Source organism: Moschus berezovskii, chromosome 27 (genome assembly GCF_049115385.1).
Source record: "Moschus berezovskii isolate FMDL1 chromosome 27, NW_MosBer_1.0, whole genome shotgun sequence".
In the NCBI taxonomy this organism is placed as follows: domain Eukaryota; kingdom Metazoa; phylum Chordata; class Mammalia; order Artiodactyla; family Moschidae; genus Moschus; species Moschus berezovskii.
Genome location: NC_142486.1, coordinates 25105292 through 25132604, shown reverse-complemented (window position 1 = coordinate 25132604; position 27313 = coordinate 25105292). Strand labels below are relative to the sequence as shown.

Here is a 27313-nt window from a genome sequence, read left to right as displayed (position 1 = left end):
TTTTGTGATAAACCTCTCATTTTATACATGAGAAAATTGGCATGGGAAAGAGGGTAAGAGAGGCAGACGGTAAGGTCAATTTAGGAAAGGGGCTAGCTGCTAAATCGTAGTTTGAAAATGCCAACAAAAATTGGCAGTTGCCATTTGCCTCTATAAGGATTGAATTATTAGCGACTACAGCCACTGACCTTCAAAACATCCTGAAGGGTGTGTTGCTCAGGGTGGAGCTCAGGAATGAGGCACTCTGTGCTCCAGGAAAAACCCGGTATTTTCAGATTTTATGAGCCCAATTCTTACAGCTCCTCCTATCTAGAAAAGCACTAAAATCATTAATGGTGACATCAGCTCCTCGTGGCCAGCTGGAAGCCTCTGGCAAAACGTGTTCTTGACTTCACATATCCCTTTTCGCTGCTGCTGCTGCTGTCACTTCAGTCGTGTTCGACTCTGTGCCACCCCGTAGATGGCAGCCCACCAGGCTCCCCCGTCCCTGGGATTCCCTAGGCAAGAACACTGGAATGGGTTGCCATTTCCTTCTCCAGTGCAGCAAAGTGAAAGTGAAGTCGCTTAGTTGTGCCCGACTGGTAGTGACCCCATGGACTGCAGCCTACCAGGCTCCTCCGTCCATGGGATTTTCCAGGCAAGAGTACTGGAGTGGGTTGCCATTGCCTTCTCCGCCCTTTTCGCTAAAATCGTATGTAATACTGACCTCTCTCCCTGCCTCTCTGGGGGCAGTTTCTCAGAACTATCTGAATTGCTGTCTCCTGTGTAATAGGCCTCATTTTTGTCCCCAATAAAACTTAACCTACAACTCTAACGGTATTTTTTTTTTTTTAAGTTGACAGAAAACTGGCAATATGTTTGGACGGAGAACTTTGGCAAAACATTCTGAGCTTTTCCTGCCATTCTGAACCTGCTTCCTTCCTTTCTTGGAGGTATTTTCCCTTTGATTTGCAAGAGTAGGGAAGTGTTGAAGCTTAAAGTTGTGACATCTAGGATTCAATCATTTTTTTATTTAGAGAGAAAAAAAAATTTGGTGCCTACTGTATGTATTCCAACGATTGTACAGAAAGAAGTTATCTCTTTACAGATAAGTGAATAATAGCAGCTTCAAGGAACATTTCTCGAGGCTTCAGTTCCTAACAAAATAAAATTTGAGAGCTGTCAGGGAAGACTACGCTTCCCGGCGTGCACCGCGCTCCCATAAGAACAACGCCTTCCATCGTTGGGCCAGGACGCGAACCCAGGTGCGCACGGCAACTCGGGGATTGTAGTTTTCTGGAGGCCCAACCGGCCCAAGGGACCCGGAAGCAGCCGCCGGAAGTTCCGGCCCTAAGAGGTGGAGTCCGGAGGTGGGGGGGGCGGTGGCGGCGGCGGCGGCGGTTGCCAGGAGCCCGCGTTGCCGCCAGAGTGCCGTAATATGGCGGGGAGGAGGAGGAGAAGGCGGCGGCGAGCGGAGCGGTGTTCAGTCAGTACCAATTGAGCAGTTTGCTTCCTACCAAGGCCAGGAGCTAGGGGAGGAAAGCTGCCGGGGCCGTGGGAGAACAGGTGTGTGCCTGAGCGTGGGCTTGACTCAGCGGGTCTCGGCCGCGAGCGGCGGAATTGGCGCTCTGAGGAGCTGAAAGCACCCCGGGCGCAGGGGCTTCCGGCCCTCGAGCCCCTGGAAAGACTCGGGCTGTGTGGAGGCGGGTGCCCCGGGGGCCGGCGGCATCGGTCGCGGCGGTGATGTTCAGATGCTGGCACCGCCTGGTGGGTCCTCGGGATGGAGCTTTATCGGAGGAGCTGGGGAAGGTGGGCTTGGGGCGCTGGGGAGACGGCAGAGGGTCCCCAGTAAATAAACTCTGACCAGAGCTGGGGAACCACCTCTTGTTGATAGAACTGGTTGGGCCATTTTTTTTTTTTTTTTTCTGGCAAGGGGAGCGTCCCAGGGTGTGCACTGGCAATTTCTGAATGCCAGTTATCACCAGCTTAAGGCCCTTGGCGCGTTCTTCACTTGGCGTTTGTGACTCTCCGGGGGCATGAGGAGAAGGATAAAAAAGCAAATTATCTTTATTGGCCCTCATGTTATTAGGTGATTTCCACCCTTTGCTTCTACCTGGTTATAACCCCAGTTCCCTACCCCCAATTGAAGCAAATGGCAGGCGCCTAGAGTTTGACTTAATGGGGAGGAGTATGAACGCAGCAAAATTAGGAAGCTGAGGTCCCCCTTTCCACGTTTTTTTTTTTTTAATTTATTTAGTTTTTAATTGAAGGATAATTGCTTTACAGAATTTTGTTGTTTTCTGTCAAACCTCAACATGAATCAGCCATGGGTATACATATGTCCTCTCCCTCTTCAACCTCCACGTTTTTAAGTTAAATTTGAATTTTACCAGAGACCAAGCACTGTCTCTGCCCTCTAGGAATTCATAAACTAGTGGAAAAAAAGTAGTCCTCATCATTCTCTTCCTAATGAAAGTTGCTCCCGTTCCTTGCTTTCTGCATGTCCTACTAATGAATCCACCCAGAATCTCTTCAAAGCCGATACTATGACTTTACCTATTTTACAGGAAACTGAGGCATAGAGATGGTAAGTGAATTGCCAAGAACATACAGCTCCTGTGTGCCCGAAAAAGAAAGCTTCCCCTTTTTTTTTTTGCCACTTTGAAAAGACTGATGGGTAAACAAGTAGCTAGGATATGTAAACAGGACATGTTCTTTGAACATTCCCTTCAGTGACATTTCTGATGGAGCGCTGAGGAGTAGCAGGTAGCAGAGTTGTGAGTCTATGGGGTTTGCAAAGAGGAGAAGGATCCTCGTTTAAATGGAGAAGACAGGCCATGTCTGAACTGGATGCAGCCAACAAATTATTAATTCAAGCGGACCACTAATGCCTAATGGTGAAGTATGGGGCAGTAGATTTGTGGTTGCAGTGGCCTTGTAGTCAATCCTCCCTTAAAATAAAACCCTGTTGACAGAGGTAATTGGGGCATGAGAAACAGAGTTCCCTGTTGCTTAATTATATAGGATACCGGCTCTCGGTTTTTAAATGGTTGCCTTTGTAGTTTAGAGGTACCATTTTCTCTGGGAATAGGGTCATCTATGAAACTCCCATTCTCTAAATTCCATTCTTCCTTGCTAGCTTCTTTGCAGCGTAGTCCACTGTCTTCTTTTTTCTGATTTACTTTATTGTTTGAGCTAACTATTCTAATTTGTTTATTCAATATTTTTATGAAATGTCTCCTGTGTACAGACATTGTCCTATGTAATGGGGATTCAGTGGTGAGCAAGACTGAGAAGGTACCTGTGCTTATGGAGATTACATTTTGGTGGAGGAAGACAGACAAAATCCAAGGAAATACCAAGATAATTTCAGATAGTGGTAAGTGCTATGAAAGTTGGGAAACAGCAGGATAGTGTGATAGTGAATGACGCAGGGTTCATGCTATAGAGTCACTTGGTTATTTCATAATCATGATATTAGACTTGTATTTGGATGTTTAATACATTATCATAGGCCATAAGTTACGTGGTAATAATAATATATTGCTGTATGTCTGCAGTGTGTATGGCAAACATATACTGTTCAAGGGATGTGAATTTAACTTTCTGAAGCAATGAGACATATTTATATGATGTTGGAAGAAATATGAAGCTATTACCATAAAGATATTTTATTTCCTTAAATTTCCCAGACCTTCCATGCTTTGCTTGTGTATCCATTGGAAGTATATTACATTAATTGTATGAGTAATCTATTTTTGTTTCTTGTAATGCTGGATGCGTGGGTTGTGTTAAAAATTCTTTTGAAGTATTTTTGTAGAGAGAGGATCATTTGACTTTCTCTTATAGCTTAGCTTCTGCCTATTCTAAATTTTAATATATAATGTGGGTTGAAGCCTAGGCTAAATGAGGCCTGCTTTGGTTATCATGCAGTAAGCTGTTTTGTATTTTATTTTCTTGTTTTGTGAATATAAGTTTGCAAGATAACCTCATTTATACGCTAGAGAACCATTTCTTTTGAAATTAAGCTCTCAATTTGCATAAATGAATATAGAAATAATTAGAATTGATGGGATGGTAGGAAGAAGTTTTGCTATTAATAAGACTACCAGTTTATCAAAAGTAGCAATAGATCTTATTTTCTCATACTGTAATCATAATTTCATATAGGATTTTCCTTCATCTCCATTTGTGCTATTGTTTGTCCCGGATACATTAGAGCACTACATTTTTAAGTACCTTGAGGCTTAGGGCAGTATCATATTTTATCTTATTTCATCTTTGCATATCCCACATCATGAATTGAATTTCACTTCCCTCTCTCTTTTTTTTGTTAATTAATTGTTTTAAAATGAACACTTAAAGGAAGATTATCGTATTAGTTTTTGTTTTCACAATTCATATCCTTCTTGGTTATGAGTCCAGTGATAGCTCTCTTTTCCTTTCCTTTGCATTATTTAAAGGAAACAATGCTAGACATAATACTGTGAAAACAGGCAATCAAATATTTAACACATGCTGGATGAATGAATTGGTAGCTAATCCTTCCTGGTTACCTTAAATTTTCATAGCCACCATCACAGTTTTCCTGAAATTGTGAAATTACTGGAATGATTGCTGTAAGTAGTTTGGTGATAGTTCCATTTTTCAGCTATAAAGTAAAATTAATATGGGGGCCAGTAGATTCTGTTTTTCACTTCTGATTTGGCCAGTTATTATGGAGTCAAATTACATTCTTTAAGATAGGCAAGTGATAGACTGGACTTTGTGGTAGAAGAATTTTTGAAAGTAAATATCTTTCTTATTTATTTAGCCCCCACCCCCCTTTTTTGTTTTGCTAAGGATTCCTACCTTTGTATTATATAGTTTTTCCTGTGATGTATAGATAAGTCCTGCTGAAGAAAAGATAGTATTGTTTTACAATCTGAAGTTAGTTAGGTTGTATAGAACTTCGTTTCTTTTCAGAAAGTTTCACTGCTGAATTCTTTATGCCTTTCTAAATTAATCACATTTAAAGATTGACTATATACAAATCTTCAGAAATATTTAGTATATGAAGCCAGGCTTAATTGGGCAGGGTCTTGAGGTCTTTTTTGTGCCCAAGAATTAGCTCCTGATCAGGAAAACAATTCTTGGAAGCCCACTTCTAGAAATTGTGAATTCTAGGAATATTTCAGTGCCCTATAGATTTGCCAAATAAACTAAGATCAGCACATTAAAAATGGCTTTTTTCCCTGTTTTAGTGTGATTGTGGGAAGATGGAGGAGTATGAGAAGTTTTGTGAGAAAAGTCTCTCCAGAATCCAAGAAGCATCATTATCCACAGAGAGCTTTCTACCTGTCCAGTCTGAAAGCATCTCACTTATTCGATTCCATGGAGTGGCTGTGCTTTCTCCACTGGTAAATGTTCTTTGATTTTAAATAATCTTTTTTTTTTTTCTAATAGTGAATCAGTAAGGTTGTTCACAGAAAAATAGAAGAAAGGCTTATAAATATCTAAAAGATGCCTAACCCTTTTCAAAAGGAGAGACATGTTCACAGAAAAATAAATGAAAGGCTTAGAAATACCTAAAAGATGCTTAACCCTTTTCAAAAGGAGAGACGTAGCTTTTTCTTTTTGAGTTCTGATATATGGCATCCATTTAGAACTCACACCAATACAGAACATTTTCATCACCACAGAAAGATCTCACATCCTTCATCTCAGTTATCAACCCCAACCACGGTTCAGATTGCTTTCACTATAGATAGTTTTACCTGTTGCACACATCTTTAATCATTCTGGTTCAGAACTTCCTGATTTTATGGTATTTTTACATTTATGAAAAGTAATTACATATTTATGATTTTTTCAGCTTAATATTGAGAAAAGAAAGGAAATGCAACAAGAAAAGCAGAAAGCACTTGATGTTGAAGCAAGAAGGCTGGTTAATAGAAAGAAAGCTTTACTGACTCGTGTCCAGGAGATTCTTGAAAATGTTCAGGTGTGTAATATAAGCTCTTTTAAATTATGATTAATAAATCATGAGGTGAGCATTGATGATAATTTTCCAGAAATATATTTGCTTTAGTAGTTAATTACCAATATGCAGTTGTGTTTGAGAAGCTTCGTAATTTGTGATATTCCATTTCAGTTACTCCATAGAAAATTCACTTGCTTGTTAGTGATGCTCAGTACTTGAATCAGAGGGTATTTAGACAGTGGACCCATACACTGAGTATAGTTGCTTATTGTCTGTGTCTTATGACTCTAAAAACATTGAATTCTCAGTGACAAAATGATAGAATTGGCCATTGTAGTTTACCTCTGAACTAATCAGTCTATTGACTCAGAGACCTTATTCTCATTCTCTGCTAAAGTAAATAACTGCCACCCACCCCAAAGTAAAACTAGAGAATTATCAAATAAGAATTCCAATGGTAAGAACAACGCAAACTCAACATGTTTCTGCGGAAAGGGATTAGATGGTGTGCTGAACAATAAAGTTCCAATTTTAAATTCAGAAACATTTTCTAGTACACCTACTGTTGCTAAGCCTTCGAAAATGTTGCCTTCTGGCCATAAGTGTCATGCAACACAGCCTTCTACTAAGGTAATGAAGCCGATGGATATGGGTGTGTATTTTGGACTGCCACCCAAAAGAAAAGAGAAATTGCTTTAGGAAAGTTCATTAGAAGGGATGAACGTCAATACAGCTGTGAGTCCTAATGAAAAGAGGTCCCAACAGCGCAAGAGGAAAGCAGAAAAATCTTTAAGTGATTTAGAATTAGAGGCAAAGAATTTAAGTGAAAGTCAGCCCTCTGTGGAGCTTTCTGATAAGGGGTCACAGTGTCAAAGAAAGAGACTTAAAAAGTCAGATTCATTGCAGGAAGGAGGACGTCAGAAGAACCCAGGTCACCTTAAGAAGACAGTACCTGGAACAGTCAATTTAAGTAAAATTTAAGTAAAGGCAAAGCCTTCATAAAATCACCTCATGGCGGTGCAGAGAGAGAACACGAAAATCTCAGAGTCATCTAATGCAGGAGAGTTAAGGAAAAAGACATGTCCATTCTATAAGAAAATACCTGGAACTGGCTTTACGGTCGATGCCTTTCAGGATGGATGGGTTGAAGGTTGCACTGCCTATTTTCTCACCCACTTCCGTTCTGATCATTATGCTGGATTGTCTGAAAACTTCACGTTTCCCATTTATTGTAGTGAGATAACTGGCAATTTGTTGAAGAGCAAACTTCACGTACAAGAACAATATATTCATCCATTGCCAATAGACACTGAATGTATAGTGAATGGTATTAAGGTTATTTTGCTAGATGCCAATCACTGTCCAGGTGCTGTCATGATCCTTTTTTATCTTCCTAACGGTCATGTCATACTATACATGGGAGACTTCAGAGCAGACCCCAGCATGGAACGTTCTCTACTTGCATGCCAGAAAGTCCACACACTTTACTTAGATACAACATATTGCAGCCCAGAATACTCTTTTCTGTCTCAGCAAGAGGTTATCCAGTTTGCCATCAACACTGCCTTTGAGGCTGTAACTCTAAACCCATGGGCTCTTGTTGTCTGTGGCACTTACTCTATTGGAAAAGAGAAAATCTTCCTAGCCATTGCTGATGTTCTAGGTTCAAAAGTAGGCATGTCCAACGAAAAATATAACACATTACAGTGCTTCAGTATACCAGAAGTTAATTCCCTCATCACTACAGACATGTGCAATTCACTGGTTCACCTTCTCCCAGTGATGCAAATTAATTTTAAAGGTTTACAGAATCACTTGAAGAAGTGTGGTGGGAAATATAATCAGATTTTGGCTTTTCGACCTACAGGTTGGACGCATTCTAACAAGTTAACTAGTCTAGCAGATATTATTCCCCAAATCAAAGGAAACATTTCAATATATGGGATTCCTTACAGTGAACACAGCATCTCCTTACCTAGAGATGAAACGTTTTGTTGAGTGGCTGAAGCCCCAGAAAATCATACCTACCGTGAATGTGGGCACCTTGAAATCTAGACGCACAATGGAGAAATATTTTCAAGAGTGGAAACTGGAAGCTGGATATTGACATTACCTCAAAGGGCTCAGAAACAGTTAAATAACTTAGACCACACTTGTTAGTAGTTAAATCTTCAGTGATAATGAAGTACACTTTATGTGAAAAACCTCATGAAGGTCACTCATTCTGCTTACGTTCTCATTTACATTTGAATAATATGTTCATAGTGCTGACTATGGAGAGCATCTTGGCATCATCCATGATAACTGAGACTGGTCAGCCTAGTACCTTTGTTTTTTGCCCCTTCTTGTGGGGGCTATTGTATTCTGCATCCAGCAGTAGGAGGGGAAACAAAGGCAGATTCAGGAACCAAAGAATTTATGATAATGAACTAGATTGAAAGCATTATATATAAGTAATTACGTATCTTTAAAATTATTTAATATGGGGCATATTTTTATGAGATAGAAGGTTTATATGATATGCATACTTAAATAAATTAATCTTAAATATGCTATAGTGTCATTTGTTTTTTAGGATTTATAATTGATGTTTATGCAATTTTATAAAATTTCAGTGACAGTAATTGAACATTTGACTCTGAAGATGACTCAGAGAGCCTAGATAATTACCCAATAAAGGATGGAGAAAAACTTGGGGAAAAAAAAAAGTAAATAACTGCTTCCAATATTTTTTGGTGAAAATTCTGATCTTAGATATACAAATGCAATTTAGATTACATAACAGAATTTTCTTGATGCATCTTAGATATAAATTGAAACTATTTAAACCACACATCTTTACCTTTTGCAGTTACTTTAGATTTGTATAAACAATTTGTTTTAAGTTCTGGATCCTTTCATACTAAAAAGAAAAACAGTGAGTAAGTTAAATAATTTCTGCCATATGTAGCACTGTTTTGCTGGTTACATCTTTTAATTCTTTTATAATTTTAGAGGTTTGTGGTTCATGTAATTCATGCTAGATGGTATTTCCCACTAACTGCTACCTTCCTTTCACTGTGGGTAGTTGATCTTAATTTGTAAAGTATAATTGCTTCTCATATTGAGTTTAAAAACTATAATGAGTAGCACAACAAGGGTGGGTTTTTGAGTTATTACGTATTTCCTATTTTTGGAACAAAACTGGCATATTATTCTTGGTCCATTGAGGGAATAATTCACATATATTACTAATGGGATTATCGTTGAGTTTAAAAACTTTGTTTGCATGTACAATATAGAGTAATGAATTAATTATGCAGTTAGAGAAATTTTATCTTACACAAGTAGCTTTCTAAGGTCTGTTTTACCTGTAAAATCTGTGATTTTGTGGTAGATTGTTTTTGTTGTTGTTATTTAAATTGTATAATCAAAGGCTTATTTTAGTGGTGTATAAAAAGGATGGGTGCTGAATATTACAGATGTGAAATGTTTAGCTATTTTGAGGAAATAATTTTACTTAAACCTCTGAACACGTGTCCTGAGTAAGTATTCCTTTTATTTTATTTCAGTTGTGAAGTTGTAAGTATATCGCATTGTATTGTTTATTGCAGAGTACCTGGAAACAATTGCATGTCTTGGGATTTGTAAGCTAAAATAGGAGTGCCATGTTGTCTAAGAAAAAAAACACAAAACAACTTACAAATCTTTTAAAATTCAGGATTCTGGAGTCTGTATTCATAAGATAATATGGTGATGATTTTTGCCAGTTTCACGTATGCTTGTATAATCTTTAGAATTATGCTCTGGGAGTTGGTGATGGACAGGGAAGCCTAGTGTGCTGCAGTCCATGGGGGTCTCAAAGAGTTGGACACAACTGAGCAACTGAACTGAATCTTCAGAAAACATCCTAGTTGACTTTTTATTTAAAAATAATGGATCCAAAATGTGATTTTATTTTTTTTTCTGTTGAATCTTGTGTATACAGTTGTTCTCTTTAAGTTTTTTTTTTAAGTTTTTATCTTTGCTTGTTCAAAAACTCATTAGCAGGCAGCTGTTTAAAGTAGTCATCAGTTAATCAAATTGAAATTTGCTTTAATATATTGGGTTTTAAGTTAAAGTTTTTATTTTTCAAGTATTAAACTACATAGCTGAGCTATCATTTACCACAAATTTGTCTCATCATACAGAGGGTTTTATTTAAAATTTGGAGCAAGCATGTGTGAGGCAAGAGTCTTGGTACTGGATTACTGTTGCTTAATCAATATCCAGGGCAAGTTAGTCTTTCTTAAAGAGGAATCATTTAAGTAGGAAATTTAATTACTTGCTATTTATCTTACACATTGTTATCCTCAGATGATAGTTCTCATAGGAGAAGCAGTTGGTGATGTTAATAACATATAACCAGAAGAAAGTTATGGAAAATACTTCTATTCCAAGATTAAATTGCACGGGGTATATGAATATATGTGTGTGCGTGTATAGACATGTGCATATGTTCATAATTTCATTAGATTATTTAGATAAGTTATTTTTCTTTTAATCTTTTAATAGTCCAGCATGACCAATAGATACTTTTTATAGTAATTTGTGCTCCATATGATACAGAATACCATGGAAAAGGTCATCTGAGTTTTTGTTGTTTTCAAATATTAGAATTCTGAATCTTCAATTTCAGTTTTGCTTTAGAAAACAATGAAATCAAAGGCTTTTTGTGTAGTGATGAAGTGTTAATTTTTGTATTTCCTTTTTCAGGTTAGAAAAGCACCGAATGCCAGTGATTTTCATCAGTGGGAGACTGAAACAGTTTACTCTAATTCAGAAGTCAGAAACTTGAATGTTCCTGCTACACTTCCAAATATCTTGCCAAGCCCTACTGAACACTCGACTTTAGCAAAGTTTGAAAAGATAACTGGAATTTTGCCATTGAATAATGAGGATCAATTTAAATCTAATGGTATAGACTTAGCTAGGGACTTGGAAGAATTCAGTTATGTGAAGCAATGCGATAGTTCAAATATTAGCCAGGCAGAAAATGAAGCTTCTTTAAAGACTTCCTCAATAGCTGCACAGGAGACACTTACTTCTGATGTTCTCTTTCCAGCAAATGAAGAACAAGATCCATCACTTTTGGAGGAAGTTACTCCGGATCCCTACATAATGAGTCTTCAGAACCTGATGAAAAAGTCAAAGGAATATATAGAAAGGGAGCAGTCTAGATGCAGTCTGAGAAGTAGTGTAAAGAGGACTGTTAATGAGAGTCACTCAGACAAAGAAAATGATGCTGTTAAAGTGACTGACTATGGAAAGGAGAAGTCCCAGTTGATAGGCAAACACTGTGGTTCAGTTATTCCTGACAAACCAAGCCTTAATAAATCAAATGTTCTTCTCCAAGGTGCTTTCACTCAAGCAAGCAGCGTGAATACATCTGTTTTAGGTAACTTTTCTAAACTGGACATATCTATACGAACTGGCCATCCCACTGTTTTAGAGACTGATTCTAATTTCAAAGGCATTCCCACTTTTGTTACTGAAAATAATGTTATCAAAAGTCTTACTGGTTCATATGCCAAAATACCTAGCCCAGAGCCAAGCCTAAGTCCTAAAATGCATCGAAGGTGTTCTAGGCCATCATCAGCATGTCATATACTTATAAATAACCCAATAAACGCTTCAGAATTAAGTCCTAAAGGGAAAGAACAGGCAGTAGAGTTAGTTGTTAAAGAAACTGATGAAAAAACAAATGTACCTGAAACTGTGCCAAAGTTACCAGTTGATTTAGCAGGAGTTTGTTCAAGTAAGGTTTATGTCAGCAAAAATACAGAAGCCATACAGGAAATGGTTTTAGGTAAATCAAATCAGGTGTGTCAACCTTCAGGTAATCAATTAGAAAATAAAGTTGTTCATGGACTTGCTATCATGGAAAGTCAGTTAATATCTGATACGAGAGGACCGCACAGAATGGACAGTACATGTACTGCAGGGGAAAGATTGCATGAGCCATATGCCGCCAGAGAGTGTGTTCTGAGTCAAAACTTTGGGACTGTGAGTGGAGTCAAGTCAACCAATGTGTTAGAGAAAAACTCCTGCAACTTACAGATGGAACTGAATAAGTCTTATGATGTAAAAAACCCATCTCCTTTACTGATGCAGAACCAGAATACCAGACAGCAGATGGATACCCCTACAGTGTCCTGTGGAAAAGAACAATTTTTGGATAACAGTTTTGAGAAAGTTAAACGGAGACTTGATTTAGATATTGATAATTTGCAAAAAGAAAACTACCCTTATGTTGTAACAACTGGAATAGCTGAACAGGAAAGGCAACATTTGCCAGAAAAAAGATATTCTAAAGGATCTGTCTACATCAAGAATAAGATGTTAGAAAGTAGTTCCAAAGGTAAGAAGGCTTTGAAGTGTTTAATATCTGCCAAACAGATGGCATCTTTATTTAATACTTTTAATTGACAGTTTGTGGAATAATAATAATTGTCTTCACCTGTTCAGGTTACTTTCATTTATCAGAGAGCATAATTAGCTACAGTGTATTGCCATTTGATAGGCTTTCTTAAAGGATTTTCTTATTTAAATTATGAATTTTTCACAGTCCATTTGGTATTAATAGAGAATATTGTTAATGACTGAAGGAAAAAGTTCTTGCATGAAGCATCATAGTTTTAATCCATTGTATTGCTGTTATGTCTTCCTTTATTTTCACCAATATTCCTTCCAATATTTTCACCAGTTTGCCCTTTGATTTGTAATGAGATGCTTATGCAGTTGGCCCTTTGAAAGTGTAGTTGCTCAGTCGTCTCTGACTCTTTGTGACCCCATATGGACTGTATCCCACCAGTCTCCTTTGTTCATGAAATTCTCTAGGCAAGAATACTGGAGTGGATTGTCATTTCCTTCTCCAGGGGATCTTCCTGACCCAGGGATTGAACCTGGGTCTCCTGCCTTGCAGGCAGATTCTTTACTGTCTAAGCCACAAGTTGACCCTTTAGTAAACACTCTTAACATCAAATTGTTAGAGAAAATAGCACTGATAAGACTCTGTGAGTAGTGTTTCAAGAATGGTATATTTAGTAGTGAAAATTATTTCAAAATTTATGTTGCATCTAGTGTTATAGTAACAGCAACTTGTTAAAACAAGTCTTACTACTCCTTACTTTGTTGTTATGGTTCATAATTCTTCATTACTGATAGTAAAGACATAGAAATCAAGTAAATTAAGTTTTTAGACACAGACATTTAAACTCTAATGTGATATATAGCCTCCTGAAAAAAAACTATATTCTATAAAATTGCACACTAAAAATAACAAAGTTTTTCAGAAAAATAGGGTTGGGTTGGGGCAGATCGTTTAATGCACGTGCAGCTTTATCAGAACTCTAATAAAGAAAACAGTTGATACCTGAGGAGCCAGCTTGGCTTCTCAAAATAGATGACATAACAGGCTAAGGCTGCCTTGGTGAATACCAAAAGTACAGGAACTAACTAAGTGTTGATTCTGGCAGTGTTTACAAGAGGAAGGCCATGTGTGGGAGATGAGGCCGGTCATGGAGGCAGCTGGGTTGCTGTCATGGTGGGCATGGGAGGCAGCACAGTGTGCTGAAAGCTGCCCATAGCTTGGCCGCCTACCTTGGGCACACCTCCCAGAGAGGGAGCCCCTGGACAGGCGCTCATTTATAAGTTTTTAAGGTAGAGCTGAATGGACTCTCTTGTTTTTAAGGTAGAGCTGCATGGACTTCTGCTATTGGCTGAGTGGTTAAGTGGAGAGCCTTTTTCCTTTCTTGCTGAGAGTTACTATTCTACTGCTTTTCCAGCTCCCCCCCTCAACCTATAAAAAATTGTCCATGTACAAATGCAAATCGTTGTAGCTGAATAAAATGGATTTAGGAACAAATTATCAAAATACTATAGGAGGTACGACAAATATAATCATTTTCTATGAAAATCATTGTGTATTTGGAAAGAAGGATTCTTTGAATTTAGGGGATTTACAGTGGATCCCTGAATATCTGTGCTGCATCTGTGTAATACTTGGTGCTTCAACATTTCAAAGTATCTCACCACTTTCTATTCAGTAAGTTGCATAGTCATACTGATTTAATACATTTTTTAGTAATTAAAATATCTGGAATTTTAGTATTTAATCTTTTTTGGAACTTCATACTGAGTAGCTTTACACTATTAAAGCATTTATTTAAAAGAAAAATAAAGCACAGGCTAAGCTACAATACTAGAGACCCTGGAAAAGGACAAGAGTGAAGAGAATAAATGGAGGTGAGATGCACACGAGAACCACATCTTGAAGTTAATTGGACTAAGAGTCTGGATGGAACATAAAGTCTTGTCTCCATCAGTTTAGATCATGAGGGGATCTGTTCATTAATTGGGTGAGGGTGATAAGATACAGACCTTTAGTAGCCTGAAATGAAAGGAGAGCAAAAGAGAAAGTGGTTCAGAATGGCGGTCTGGCTGTATCTTGATTGTACTATGTTGGATCCAGGAATATTCTCTGGTTAGAAGTGTAATTTAAATTGATGGTATAAATCATCAGATATTACTAAATTTTCTAAATTTGAGGGGACATTTTTTTTTTTCAGAAGGTGAGGAGATACTAAAAAGCAAGATGTTAGCTTTTGAAGAAATGCGGAAGAGGCTAGAAGAACAGCACGCCCAGCAGTTATCACTACTCATAGCTGAGCAGGAAAGGGAACAGGAAAGACTGCAAAAGGTGAGGAATTAAAATGTAGGGATAGAGGACTGGTGAGTGGAATTTTGGTCACATAGAGGGTGTTTGTAATTGTTACTTATGTGTATCTTTCTCTAAGAAGGTCATTGATTTTGTTATGTGAATGGTATTTTTATTGCCAAAGTGTGAGTTACAGTATTTAGATGCTTATCTAAAAGTAAATGCATAACTTATCAAAAGGATACTTAATTGAATCCTTGATTCAAAATTTTTAATATTTTAAAAGGTATTTTATAAGCAGATGCTGAAATATGCCTTCTGTAAGAGTATATTAGAAGAGGAAGGACACCTGTTTTAATATTATTATCACATTTTAGAATCAGTTAAACGAATTGTCAGTTTTATTTGAGGGAGGAAAACCTGAAATAATAATTTGCGGATAATCATACATACTTTTAGCTGAGCTTAAAATGATACTATTTGGAGATGTAATTAAAGAAAAGAGCCTACCACATTGTAATAAACTTAATCTGCAGGACATAGAAGAACAGGAGAAAATGTTAAAAGAGAAGAAGGTAATTACAGCAGAAGCCTCTGAATTGGACATTAGCAGTGCTGTGGACTTAGAATGGAGAAAGATAAGTGACTCTGGTTTACTAGACACAATGCTGTCTCAAGTGGACTCACTCCATACTTCGAATTCAAATAGTTCTGGTAAATATTAAAAAATCATTTAACATTTAAAAAATTATCCTATACTAAGATATTTTGTTTGGCACACTTTAAAATTGTACCTCCTTTCTGTTAGTCATTGCATGTCCAACCCGATGCTATTTGCCAGCTGCTTACTAACTGATGAAAAATGAGATGATAGCAGCAAAGACCAGTGAGCAGGTGTTGGTGAAGAAAAGCCGCCTGGGCAAGGAAAATATCAGGAGATTTGACTCAGAGCCCTGTCTTTGTTCGCTCATGCAGCAGGTGATATTTTCCAAGGGAGACTCAGTTTGCTATCTCCTGGGTGATGTTGAATTACATCTCATTCCCCAGCCCCAATAGGAGCTTATCATCAATTATCCTGAGGTGCTGTTTGTGTTGAAAAGATCCATCTGGTGTATAAGCTTGAAGTCCATCAATATTTTAAGTCTGCATGTGGATCCCTTTCAGAGGAGTTGTTATTCTTAACGAGTGTCATGTTTATTTGGATATTCTGTGTATTCTAATTATTTTGACATCAAATACAGTACTGTGTATATGTTTCTCAAGGTTTCACAAGTTCTGCCCTACAACATAGCTTTGGTTCTGCAAATGAAGTACCGTTCTACCTCTGGGGATCATCAACTAGTGGCTTGACCAAACTCTCAGTAACAAGGCCTTTTGGAAGGGCCAAAACTAAGTGGTCTCAGGTGGGCAAACTTAATGATATATGAATACATGTCTGTCTTTCTGTCTTTTTAATTTTATTTTTGGCTGTACCATATGGCATGTGGGATCTGGCATGCAGGATGTTTCCCTGACCAGGGATTGAACCCAGGCCCCCTGGCATGCAGGATTGTTTCCCTGGCCAGGGATTGAACCCAGGCCCCCTGCAGTGGAGGCACAGAATATTAACCATTGGACCGCCAGGGAAGTCCCTAACCTGTCTTTTTTAAAGAGCTACGTTATCTTAGGTTCTCCAAGTGAACCATGAATATTTTGTGATACATCAGAAACTATTAGATATTAAACAACATAGCAAACACATATAGAAGAATTTCATATGTACAAACTATTCATTGTAATAGATAAGAAAACAATTGAGTATAATGTTCAGGTTATTAAAATGTTGTGTTTATACTCTTTCTTCTAGGTTTTCAGTCCAGAAGTACAAGCAAAATTTAATAAAGTAACTGCAGTGGCAAAAGGATTCCTTACTCGTAGGCTTATGCAGACAGATAAGCTGAAACAACTTCGACAAACTATAAAAGTAAGAGGATTGTGTAAATTGTATTGCATTTCCATCTCAGTTTCTATCAGTGTTCTGACGTAGTTGACAAATTACTTCAGTACTTAGGCAGGTCAAATACTTTTAGTTCCTTTAAAGGCTTAAATTTTAGAAATTGATTCATCTCATTCAGATAATTTTTAAAAATAGGTAAATGAAGTAAGTTGTACATTTTTTTGTCTCACTTTAGAGTGAGTGCTGTTTGACTTCTGTTGTAATAGTTTTATTTGTATACTTACATTTGTTTTGACTGAGAAAAAGAACACAAGGAAGCTCCAGTGATCATGAAATCTTTCTAGAAAAATGAAGGAGCATTTCTTTTTTCAGGATACTATGGAATTTATACGAAGTTTTCAGTCAGAAGCACCTTTAAAGAGAGGAGTTGTTTCAGCACAAGATGCTTCTCTTCAGGAAAGAGTGTTAGCTCAGGTAATGCATGTGTCCTCAAGGCTCTTAGGAAATGGAAATGTTTTATTTCTCTCCCTTGATTGAACCACTGAAAGTAGGTTTCAATTAAAACTTTAACCTTTTTCTTTAAGAGTACATAATATTCCTGACCTCTAACCTCATCTTCTTAAATGGATATAATATTTCTTCTTTTGAACTTAGTTGCGAGCTGCCCTGTATGGCATTCATGACATATTCTTTGTAATGGATGCAGCTGAAAGAATGTCTATTCTACATCATGATCGAGAAGTTCGCAAAGAGAAAATGCTCAGGCAAATGGTATGTTACATGATTTTTAAATTAGTGAATGATGAAAAACACATTTATTTCTTTAACACTCACAAAATACTTCTCATAGCAAATGTGTGGGTTTTCCTCCTACACCAGATCTCTGACACCAGCTGGGTGTCCTAAGATTCAGTTTAGTTCTGATACCATCTACCTGGAGTCAGTGTCGGATGCTCCAAGATAGGGAGGCATTCATATAAGACTGCGCCTCACTTGAGATGCCAATCTCAGGTTCCATGTTGTATTTCTGACCAGCTAGCTGTAAATTGGGGTTCCCGTGACTCTCCAGTTTGAAAATTTTTCTAGAATGGCTTACAGAACACAGGGAAATCTTTGCTTACATTTAATGGTTTATTATATAATAAAGGATACAGTAACAGGTACAGATTCACTTTTCACTTTCACACATTGGTGAAGGAATTGACAACCCACTCCAGTGTTCTTGCCTGGAGAATCCCAGGGACAGGGGAGCCTGGTGGGCTTCCATCTATGGGGTCACACAGAGTCAGACACGACTGAAGTGACTTAGCAGCAGTAGCAGCAACAGATACAAATGCAGAGCCAGAAGGAGAGATGCACAGGGTGCCGTATGGAAGGGTCCTGAGAGCAGGAGCTTCCATCCTGTGGAGGATGTGCGCCACCTTCTCAGCAAAGGGGTGTGTATTTTGGGTTTTTATGGAGGGTTCATCATGTAGGCATGATTGCATGATTGATTATTGACTCAATTTCTAGCCTCAGTCCTGCCCCAGATGATAGGGGGTGAGACTGAAAGTTCTAAGGCTGTAATCATGCTTGGTCTTTCTGGTGAATAGCCCTTATCCAGAGACCCCCAGGTTTGTCTTAGAACAAAAGGTGCTTTGGGAAATTTCCTGGCAGTCCAGTGGTTAGGGCTCAGTGCTTTTACTGTCAGAGCCCAGGTTTGAAAAAAAAGAAAAAAAGAGGATGCTTCTGTCACCCAGGAAATTCCAAAAGATTTAGGAGCTGTGTGTCAAGAACCGAAGTCCAAGATTGAACATTAGGAAAAAAGATGATCCTGTCACTCAGAAGATTTGATTACAAGAGTTTTAGGAGCTTTGTGTCAGGAACTGGGTTCAAAGACCAAGTATTAATAGGAATCAGGGCAGATTTATTTATCTATCTGTAATTACTTCACAATGAGGTTCTTTCTGGTTTGGAGTAATTGATACTAAATATCATTCTTTATTGATTTTAGCACCCTTCCTACAATTCTTAAAACGGTTCTCAGGATTACCAAAAATATTTAAATCTTCGACAAATTGAAAAGAAACTGGTAAAAGGATTACATACTGTTTTGTGATTAGGTTTTTGAATTAAGCATTGAATGCTGCTTAGATGACTCATTAAAAAACTATTGACTGTTCCTGATTAAATATCCTTGAAACTATCATGTGCATAGTTCCTCTTTTATAAATGAGAATTAGAAAACAGGCTACAAATTAATTTGAAATACAGTTGCTCCTTGAACAATGTGGGGGATTAGGGGTGGCCCACTGTCAAAAATCTGAGTATAACTTTTGACTTCTCAACAGCTTAACTGCTAATAGCCTACTGTTGACCAGAAGCCTCACCAAAAGCATGAGCAATTAACACATATTTTGTATATGTCTTATATATTGTATCCTTACAATAAAATAAGATAAAGAAAATAATAAAGAGAATATATTTATATTACTGTACAGTACAGTACTGTATATATTTTCAGTACCATAAATTTATGTTGTTTGTTTACAAGATGCATCCTGTCTTACAGTACCTACAACAGTATTGTCTTTTATGATACAAAACACTGAAGATGCTATATGTATTACTAACGCTAGACGTAAAAAATGAAAAGATACCATGAAGAAATTCATGTTTATTTACAGGTATAATGATTCATGCATTGATAATGAAGAGACAGCAATATGTTTGATTTATGGGAGCCTAGTATAATCACTATGATTACTTCATAGTAGACTAGCCTGTACACTAAATAATGTGCTGCTGTGCTGTGCTAAGTCGCTCCAATTGTGTCCAACTCTTTGCGACCCCAGGGACTATAATCCACCAGGCTTCTCTGTCCATGGGATTCTCCAGGCAAGAATACTAGAGTGGGTTGCCTTTGCTGTCCTTCCCGGGATCTTGTCAACCCAGGGACCAAACCTGCAATGGCAGGCGGGTTCTTTACAACTTGTGCCACACTAAAGAATAAATCATTATAATTATGACCTACAGTGTTACAGTTATGTTCATAATACAGTATTAGAAACTGTTAACTTTTCTTTTTAAACACTGTTTGCCTGTTATGATAGGCTGTAGTTGAAAGAGAAGAGAGCAGGAGGGAGGGAGAAAGAGAGAGAGGCTGGCATATTATATGGTAATGTAACTTTGAAAGTAAAGTTATGAAACAGTAAGAAAATAAATATTAATTTTATGTGAAATATTCACACCTTACAACAATAGATACATATATTTTATGCATTCATGACATACTTAATTTTTTTGGATATTTCTAGGTTATACATTCATCTGTGAGTTTTTAAAATTGTCACAAATCTCAAAAAAATTTCCAATATACTTGTTGAAAAAAATCTGCATGTGTGTCACCCGGGCAGTTTAAACCTGTGTTGTTCAAGGGTCAACTGTATTATCAGATTGTTGGAAATCTGTGGTTTGAATCAGTGATCTTAGTGTGGTTGGCAAAAGAAAAACAAGCCAAATTTATATTATTGGGAAAAATTATTTTAATTAATTTTGAAAAATCAGACTATTTCAGTTGTAAAGACTAGGTTAAAGTTCAGAATGTTAGTAAGAGAAGTCTTTCCGTACAATTTGAGATCATCCTGTACTATAATACAGTGGTATTACTGATACCGCTAGAGCTTCATGTTACTTTTGTCTTAAAGGATAAAATGAAAAGTCCACGAGTGGCTCTTTCAGCTGCAACACAGAAGTCTCTTGATAGGAAGAAGTACATGAAGTAAGTTTTTCATGCCTTGTCACATTCTAATTTAATTATTATCAAGCCAATTGATTTTAAGCATCTGTTGGTTTGTATTTTCAAATTAGAAATAAAAAACAGTTAACTCTTCTTCAGCTAGGGTGATAGAAGTTCCCTTATATAAAGAGTTTTCTTAAAGTCAGGTGGTAAAATCTGGTTTTATCTGTAGATAAATTTATTAATAAAGTATGTCAACGTCAGTATGTGTAACTGATGGCTAATCAAATAATCTTAAAAATACTTAATCCTTATGTTCAGTGTTAATTTTGTCTTTTAAATATATTCTTTTTCAAATATTCTAAAGACTTCATAGTGGGAAAACTTAATGCAAAGAATATTCTGAAACTGTCCTATTAAAACTCTTCTTTCTTGAAATTTGTCTTTAGTATGCTTATTACAGGTCTTCCAGTAGTGTACCAACTTTGAAATGATTTGTTTCTGTCATCCTGTATCACATTTGTAATTATATATTTTCTCTCTTTCTAAAAACATTATTTGTATGTCCTTATTTTTATATTGTGTTAGGGCTGCAGAAATGGGAATGCCAAGTAAGAAATTTCTGGTTAAGCAAAATCCTTCTGAAACAAGGTGAGAAAAATCACAGTCTCACTGAGAGACTATTTTTTAACTTTTAAGGAGAAGAAAATTTTATAAATCCCAAGCTTTTTATTAGCTTTGTTCTCCTTTACATCAGTAAATCTCCCTGTTGAGTTGGAGGCTGAGAGGGTCAGAATCCACAGTAATACCTGGTTATGTACAAGGTCATGTGTCAGACCAGATGTTCCTGGAGCTTTCTGTAGGACATAGAAATTTGAGCCCCATATGTCTTTGAGTTCAGTTTGCAGTCTCAGGGGTCTTGGATATTTACTTAAAAACCTTAGAAGGTTAAACTTAATTGTGACCTGTTTTGTGCTCTTAAGAGAGTGTTTTGTTTTTCATATGTTTTAAAGGAAAAATTGGCTTTTGTAAAGTACACAAATAAATTATCTAAAAGCACAAGGGTTAATACTTATGTTAGATATCTCCTGATAAAAAAAACCAAGGTTTGGCCTCTTGGTGAGCGTTTAAGCACCATATTAATGCACTTTAATCACTTCGTTTTCCTTTGTGGTAATGTTTAGGCCAAATCATTGCATAGTTGACTTCTTCCTCACTTTCTTTCATCTATTGAAAGACAATAGGGGAAAAACTGAATTTATCCTGTTGATTAATTTTTTATTTACTTTGTCAACAGAGTCCTTCAGCCAAATCAAGGACAGAATGCACCTGTTCATAGGCTACTGAGTAGACAAGGGTAAGAATTCAACACACATGGGTATTTAAAAATATTCAAATCAAGATTAGCTTTGAGAGGGAAAAATAACTTACTGCTTTTTATGTAAAAGATAATTATTTTAAAATGTGATCTTTTTATAGCATTAGGAAGAGCTTTTAATGTTTTGTTCAAAGGTAACCCTTTGGTGTACTGTTGTGTATTATATTTTAATTATCATCTTTTGTTGGTGTGTTTTTACTTTTCATTTCATACCATTTTGCTCATTAAATATTGTAAACATCCATATAGTACGTTCAGCATCACCAAAGTGATTCTCCAACAAAGCATAAGCTATGGTTTAGTGGTTATAGTCTCCTGCTGAAGCAAAAGTATAGTTTTCTTACTGTGAGCATGCATGAGACTTAAATTCTCTTCAAGCTTATTTGTGCTTTGAACAGTTGATGCAGTATGGTTGCTTTTTTTGAATGTTGAACATTTAGAACTTAATGCAAGTGACTTATTAATTTTTTTATATTCAATTAGAACCCCTAAGACATCAGTGAAGGGGGTTGTGCAAAATAGACAGAAGTCTTCACAGAGCAGAGTGCCTAACAGAGCGCCTGTTTCAGGTGTGTAACAAATTCCTGAAACCTGTTCGATAGAAAGACGTGCACAAGCTGCCCCATAACACAGGCCATACCAGGGGGATACGGTGTCTTTCCTTGCCACCATAATTTTGGCATATTCACAGTCATTCCTACTGGTTATCATTTGTATTAGTATCTTATGGCCGTCAGGAGATCTTAGTAAAATTGTGGTTCAGTGTAAATTCCATGGAGATACTATGTATTTTTTAATTTGAAAAATTTGTAGAATTATACACACTTAATTCAGAAGAGTTTTTATACATGAGTAAAATATAATGATCTATCTAAATCTGCATGTCTATTCAGTTTTGGGGAGTGCATCCCCCAGGAATATTTGTATCTGCACATAAGGGGAAGAATTTTTCCCTCTGACTACAGGATCACATGTGAATATGCCAAGTGTGAGGGGGTAAGGGCTTAATCTTTTGCTCAAGAAGAAGCTTGAGCTAAATGTCTTTATATTCATTATTTGAGAATTATTTAAGGATTAAACCAAAAAATATATTTTGAAATCCTATTTATGGTGGCAGAAAGACAAATTCATTGTTGAGCTAACGCAAAACCTTTAAGCTAATGTTTTAATGTTTTTAGGTACCTTTGTTAAGACACTATGAGAAGTTCACCAAAAATTTTGTGATCCATTAAAAATACTGTCAAACTGCTTTACTTTAACTAGACTGCTTTCTAAACTTTTAAAAGAAATCTAATCACCAGGCAATGAAAATTAAATCTTTAACGGTTCTAATCTTCCTATTAATATATTTTAGAGCTTTTATTACTAAGTGATTTCCTCCAAATTAGGAGGGAACAAGCAACAAATTTTTTCATGTTATTCACATAAGTTCAAAGAAGGAACAGCTTTGAATTGATTGCTCACCTTTTGCATGTATTCATAGTGAGTTTCATTCATAATGTTGAATATGTAGATAATTTAAAAGGTCATCTTTTGGAATTCACTGTGAGTGACAGTCAGTGGAGTTGTTTTAAAGTTGTTTAAAGGGATTAGAGAGTTGAAAATCCTGCTTATTCCAGAGGTTGGATCAGCTTGTTTGAAAGATAACCATTTGGACCAAACACCAGATCTGTTGCTTGTGAAGTTATGTGAAATTTTAAGACATTTTCAGTTTTTTATCATGTTTGCATCATATAATGTGATAAATCCTAGCTAGTTAGCAAGTTATTGAAGAATAATTTTTGTTTTGCTTAATATTATCTATTCCCACAGTGACTACTTGCCATATTCTTTTCTCATGCATTTCATCTCCACTATTTGTCACTTGTGAACCTATAAGAAAAATAGCAACTCCTGTTTTCTTTTCAGTAATACGCAACAGTATAAGGGATGAAAAGAAAGTCATTGTAGTTAATGTGTACAATGAAGTTCAGTACTTAGAACTACTGTGGTTTAAATGCATTGTAACATAATTATTAATAAAAATATACTTAACCCTTAATTATACATGTATAATTAATATGTATCTAACAAGTACAAAAATTCTTTCCTATTTTTTCCTAAAGATTTATTTATACATGAGTGCGTATTTAGACAATTGAAAAAGACTGTAAAGAATTTTATCCTTTTACATAAACTGAAAATTTCGGTTATGACTGACTAAAATTCTGACTATGAATCTCAACACAGGGATCCATAGTTGCTTTTGAAAAGATTATTCTGTCTTCCTTAAATTTTTAATGGCCTGGATTATGTTTCAAACAAATTTGAAATTGTGCATTGATTTTACCGACATTACATGTTCTAATAAAATAACATACCTTTTATTAAGCATTTTACAGAAAGTTCAGTTTTGTTATAATAGACTGTCAATCTCTCAGCTTGAAGCAGAGTTCTGAGGTGTTTGAACTGCAGTTTACTGCAAAGCAGTTAAAGTTGTTTATAGTTTTTACAAACTAAATTGCAATCTCTGATCTCATGTATTTTAAAACATACTTGTTTTATGTCTTGTGCTTTAGAGTTTATAGTGAAATTCAGAAACTACTGATTAGAGTAGAAGACAGTAATGCAAAATGGTCAAGTAAAATAATGAATCAAGTGGAATTGGGTTCTCAGAGTTTCTGCTTCTTACTCTGTTATTTATACAAGTGACTATTACCCTTAAAATAGTATAACAATTTTGACCTCATGATTATTTTACATAAGGATTAAATATGTTAATTTAAATATGTTAAATTTGCTTAGTTCAGTGCCTGGTACATAGTGAGCAGTCATTAAATGGTATCATTATAGAAAAACTGACACTGAGAAATAATATTAGTTTTGCTCTGTTCCTAGGAGTATATGCAGGAAAAATCCAAAGAAAGCGGCCAAATGTTGCGACAATTTAAGAAGACAACATTCATTAGGATAAAAACGGGGGGGAAAATTAGGATCCATATTATTTCCCTGCTCATGACTTTTTATTTAACTCTGGACTCTGTTTACACAGGCAAAGTGATGTCAAAGGGCTGAGAAATCATCTGGCTATTTTGGTCTCTTTCTAACCACCCTCCCCGCCTCAAATTTTCCTCTTAGTATCAGTTTTTTGTTGTGGTTCAGGCACAAAGTTGTGTCTGGCTCTTTGAGACCCTATGGAATATACCCGCCAGGCTTCCCTGTTCTTCACTGTCTCCTGGAGTTTGCTCAGATTCATGTCCATTGAGTCAGTGATGCCATCCAGCCATCTTACTCTCTGTCTCCTCCTCCTGCCTGCAGTCTTTTCCCGCATCAGGGTCTTTTTCAGTGAGTCTGCTCTTCAGTTTTTGATGAAGACAAATTAGTCCTTAGTAACTGACTCATTTTTGTCCTTAACCCGTATAAGTTTATTACTCAGGTGTCTGTTGAGAACCTTTTTGTAAACTTAAAGGACATTTGGGTTTATTTCTATAAAATATTGAAAATGTGTGATAAATTATAAATAAGTTCTGGAGTATAAAGTTCATTCATCTTAGCCCACTATTTGATGAACTAGATACTGTTCTGTTTGAGAGGAAATTATTGCAGAATGTTTTTCTTTTGTTTTATTACTGCAAAAGCTCTGATTAATCTCTCATATTCTTGGATTTATGATGTAATCTCATAGGATAAAACACTTGCCTGCCTATTGTGGTCTACTTAAAATGTACCACAGAAATAGCTGGGTGTCATCATTTTGGTCACAAGTGTACATTCTCAAAAACTAGTTGTCTTACAGAAACTTTAGGCTTAATGTACGTTACCCCAGTAATATCAGAAACATTTCTACTAAACTATGAAATCTGTCGAGGGTAACAAATTTCGGGAAGATAGAACAACCTTGAATGTAGTAATGCTTAGGAATGAATGCATTATTAAATCTATTTCTGTAAAATAGAATAACATGTTGCATGCAGTTACATTTTCTATTTAGTCTGTTTATTTCTTCATACTCTTTTTTAGCATGCTTGATTTAGGAGAGGATAAAGGGCTATCTAATATGAAAATTCAGATTTTCAAATGGGATTATAATACTCTAGTTGAAAGGCTGCATTACATGAGACACTTAATATTTAAGGTTTTTCATCACTAACATATTCATTTAAAATATAAACCAAAAAAGGTTACCAAGGGAATATGACTTTATAAAAAAGAATGTCATTGTTAATTTATCAAGCCATTTCCAAAAGGGCTTTGTGCTTCTCACATAAAATTGGGAACATTTATGTGTGCATTTAATCTTTCTAACTGGAATATTAAAAAGATACTGGTATTTTGAAAATGCAGACTGTATGTATTCTTAATATTCTCTTAAGGATGTTGAGATAAGGATGGTTTTCTTCGATTTTCCACTCCTTTTAAAACTTAACTTTTCCATCCAACTGTAGACAGAAAATTGTAATCTACTCTGGGTGTAAACTTGATTTTCTTTATTGAGATATATCATTTATTTAAGGAGTGAATAAAAAAATTAGAAATAGAACACAGTCAAAAATGTCTGAATTACCAATTTATATTTTTGGGCAAAGTATATGAAAATGATCTTCTTAATATGATAAATTGTGCTTTATCATTCTGAAAACTCAGGATACAGATTACTTATTATCATTGTGGGTCTTTCCAGAACGAAAGATAGATGCTAAATGTTTTGTGTACAGTAATGCAAATTGGCTATAACAAATAGTGTGTTTCAGAGAAAGTTAAAACTAGTTTTGGATTAAGGATGCAGAACTTGAGTTTTTTTTTTTTTAAGGGTAAAGCTTGCATGTTTTACGAATTTTTTAATGTTCACAGCTTTTTCTCATAAAAGTGCCAGACATTGTTTTGTGCTTTTAATGTGCTTTTTATTTATATATATTATTTTTATTGTTTTTACTTTGAGTGGAATGTCCATTAATGTAAATTATATTTATTTTTATACTTTAATTTTCACTAGTTTTGCTTCTAGGCAAAAGGCAAAATAAATTTTTCATTGTAAAAGAAATTTAGTGTGATTTTTTTCTTTTATTTACCAAAGAAAGGACTTTTGAAAAGTATGTGACCAAGACATTAATACTTTAATATGATGATTTTTTACAAGACCTGTGAAAAATACGTCCCACTGTTTAATATGTAACCTGTAGCAGTGCTTAGCCCAGCACCTGATTTTACATGAATTGGACTTCTCAGAGGGCAGAAGTGCACTGGAGATGGAAATGTCTTCAGCTGGAGCTGAGCCAATGGGAGAGAATGCTAAGGTTGAAGCGCACATCAAGCTGCTAATTTTGCAGTGTTAAGACTCCAACTCTTGATGCTGCCTGACTGTCTAATGTGAGGATAGTCCAATGGTCCTCGTTTTTACCTCTTATTGAGGAGATATTGTATTTGATAATCTGCAAGACAGTGGAAGGACTGATGTTAAAGCTGAAACTGCAATACTTTGGCCACCTCATGCGACGAGTTGATTCACTGGAAAAGACTGATGCTGGGAAAGGTTGGGGGCGGGAGGAGAAGGGGACGACAGAATGAGATGGCTGGATGGCATCACCGACTCTGTGGACATGAGTTTGAGTGAACTCCGGGAGTTGGTGATGGACAGGGAGGCCTGGCGTGCTGTGATTCATGGGGTCGCAGAGAGTCGGACACGA

At 36.3% G+C, this 27313-nt stretch overlaps 1 protein-coding gene and 1 pseudogene across 4 annotated transcripts; both read left to right on the top strand.

Moving 5' to 3' along the window:
• The first annotated feature begins 1363 nt into the window (after window positions 1-1363).
• Window positions 1364-26651, top strand: CCP110 (centriolar coiled-coil protein 110). 4 transcript variants are annotated; one of them, XM_055409577.2, is made up of 16 exons: window positions 1364-1545; window positions 3230-3358; window positions 5223-5378; window positions 5834-5962; window positions 10676-12320; window positions 14530-14660; window positions 15155-15332; window positions 15882-16021; window positions 16465-16581; window positions 16927-17028; window positions 17209-17325; window positions 20241-20314; window positions 20861-20923; window positions 21570-21629; window positions 22134-22219; window positions 24528-26651. In XM_055409577.2, the coding sequence occupies exons 3-16, from the start codon at window positions 5238-5240 to the stop codon at window positions 24578-24580; spliced, it is 3036 nt and encodes a 1011-aa protein (XP_055265552.2). In that variant the 5' UTR covers window positions 1364-1545; window positions 3230-3358; window positions 5223-5237; the 3' UTR covers window positions 24581-26651. The 4 variants fall into 4 exon arrangements, with proteins under 4 accessions (XP_055265552.2, XP_055265554.2, XP_055265553.2 ...); XM_055409579.2 differs by lacking the exon at window positions 20861-20923; XM_055409578.2 differs by lacking the exon at window positions 22134-22219.
• On the top strand, window positions 6290-10639 carry LOC148773677 (DNA cross-link repair 1A protein pseudogene; annotated as a pseudogene).
• Window positions 26652-27313: the final 662 nt, after the last annotated feature.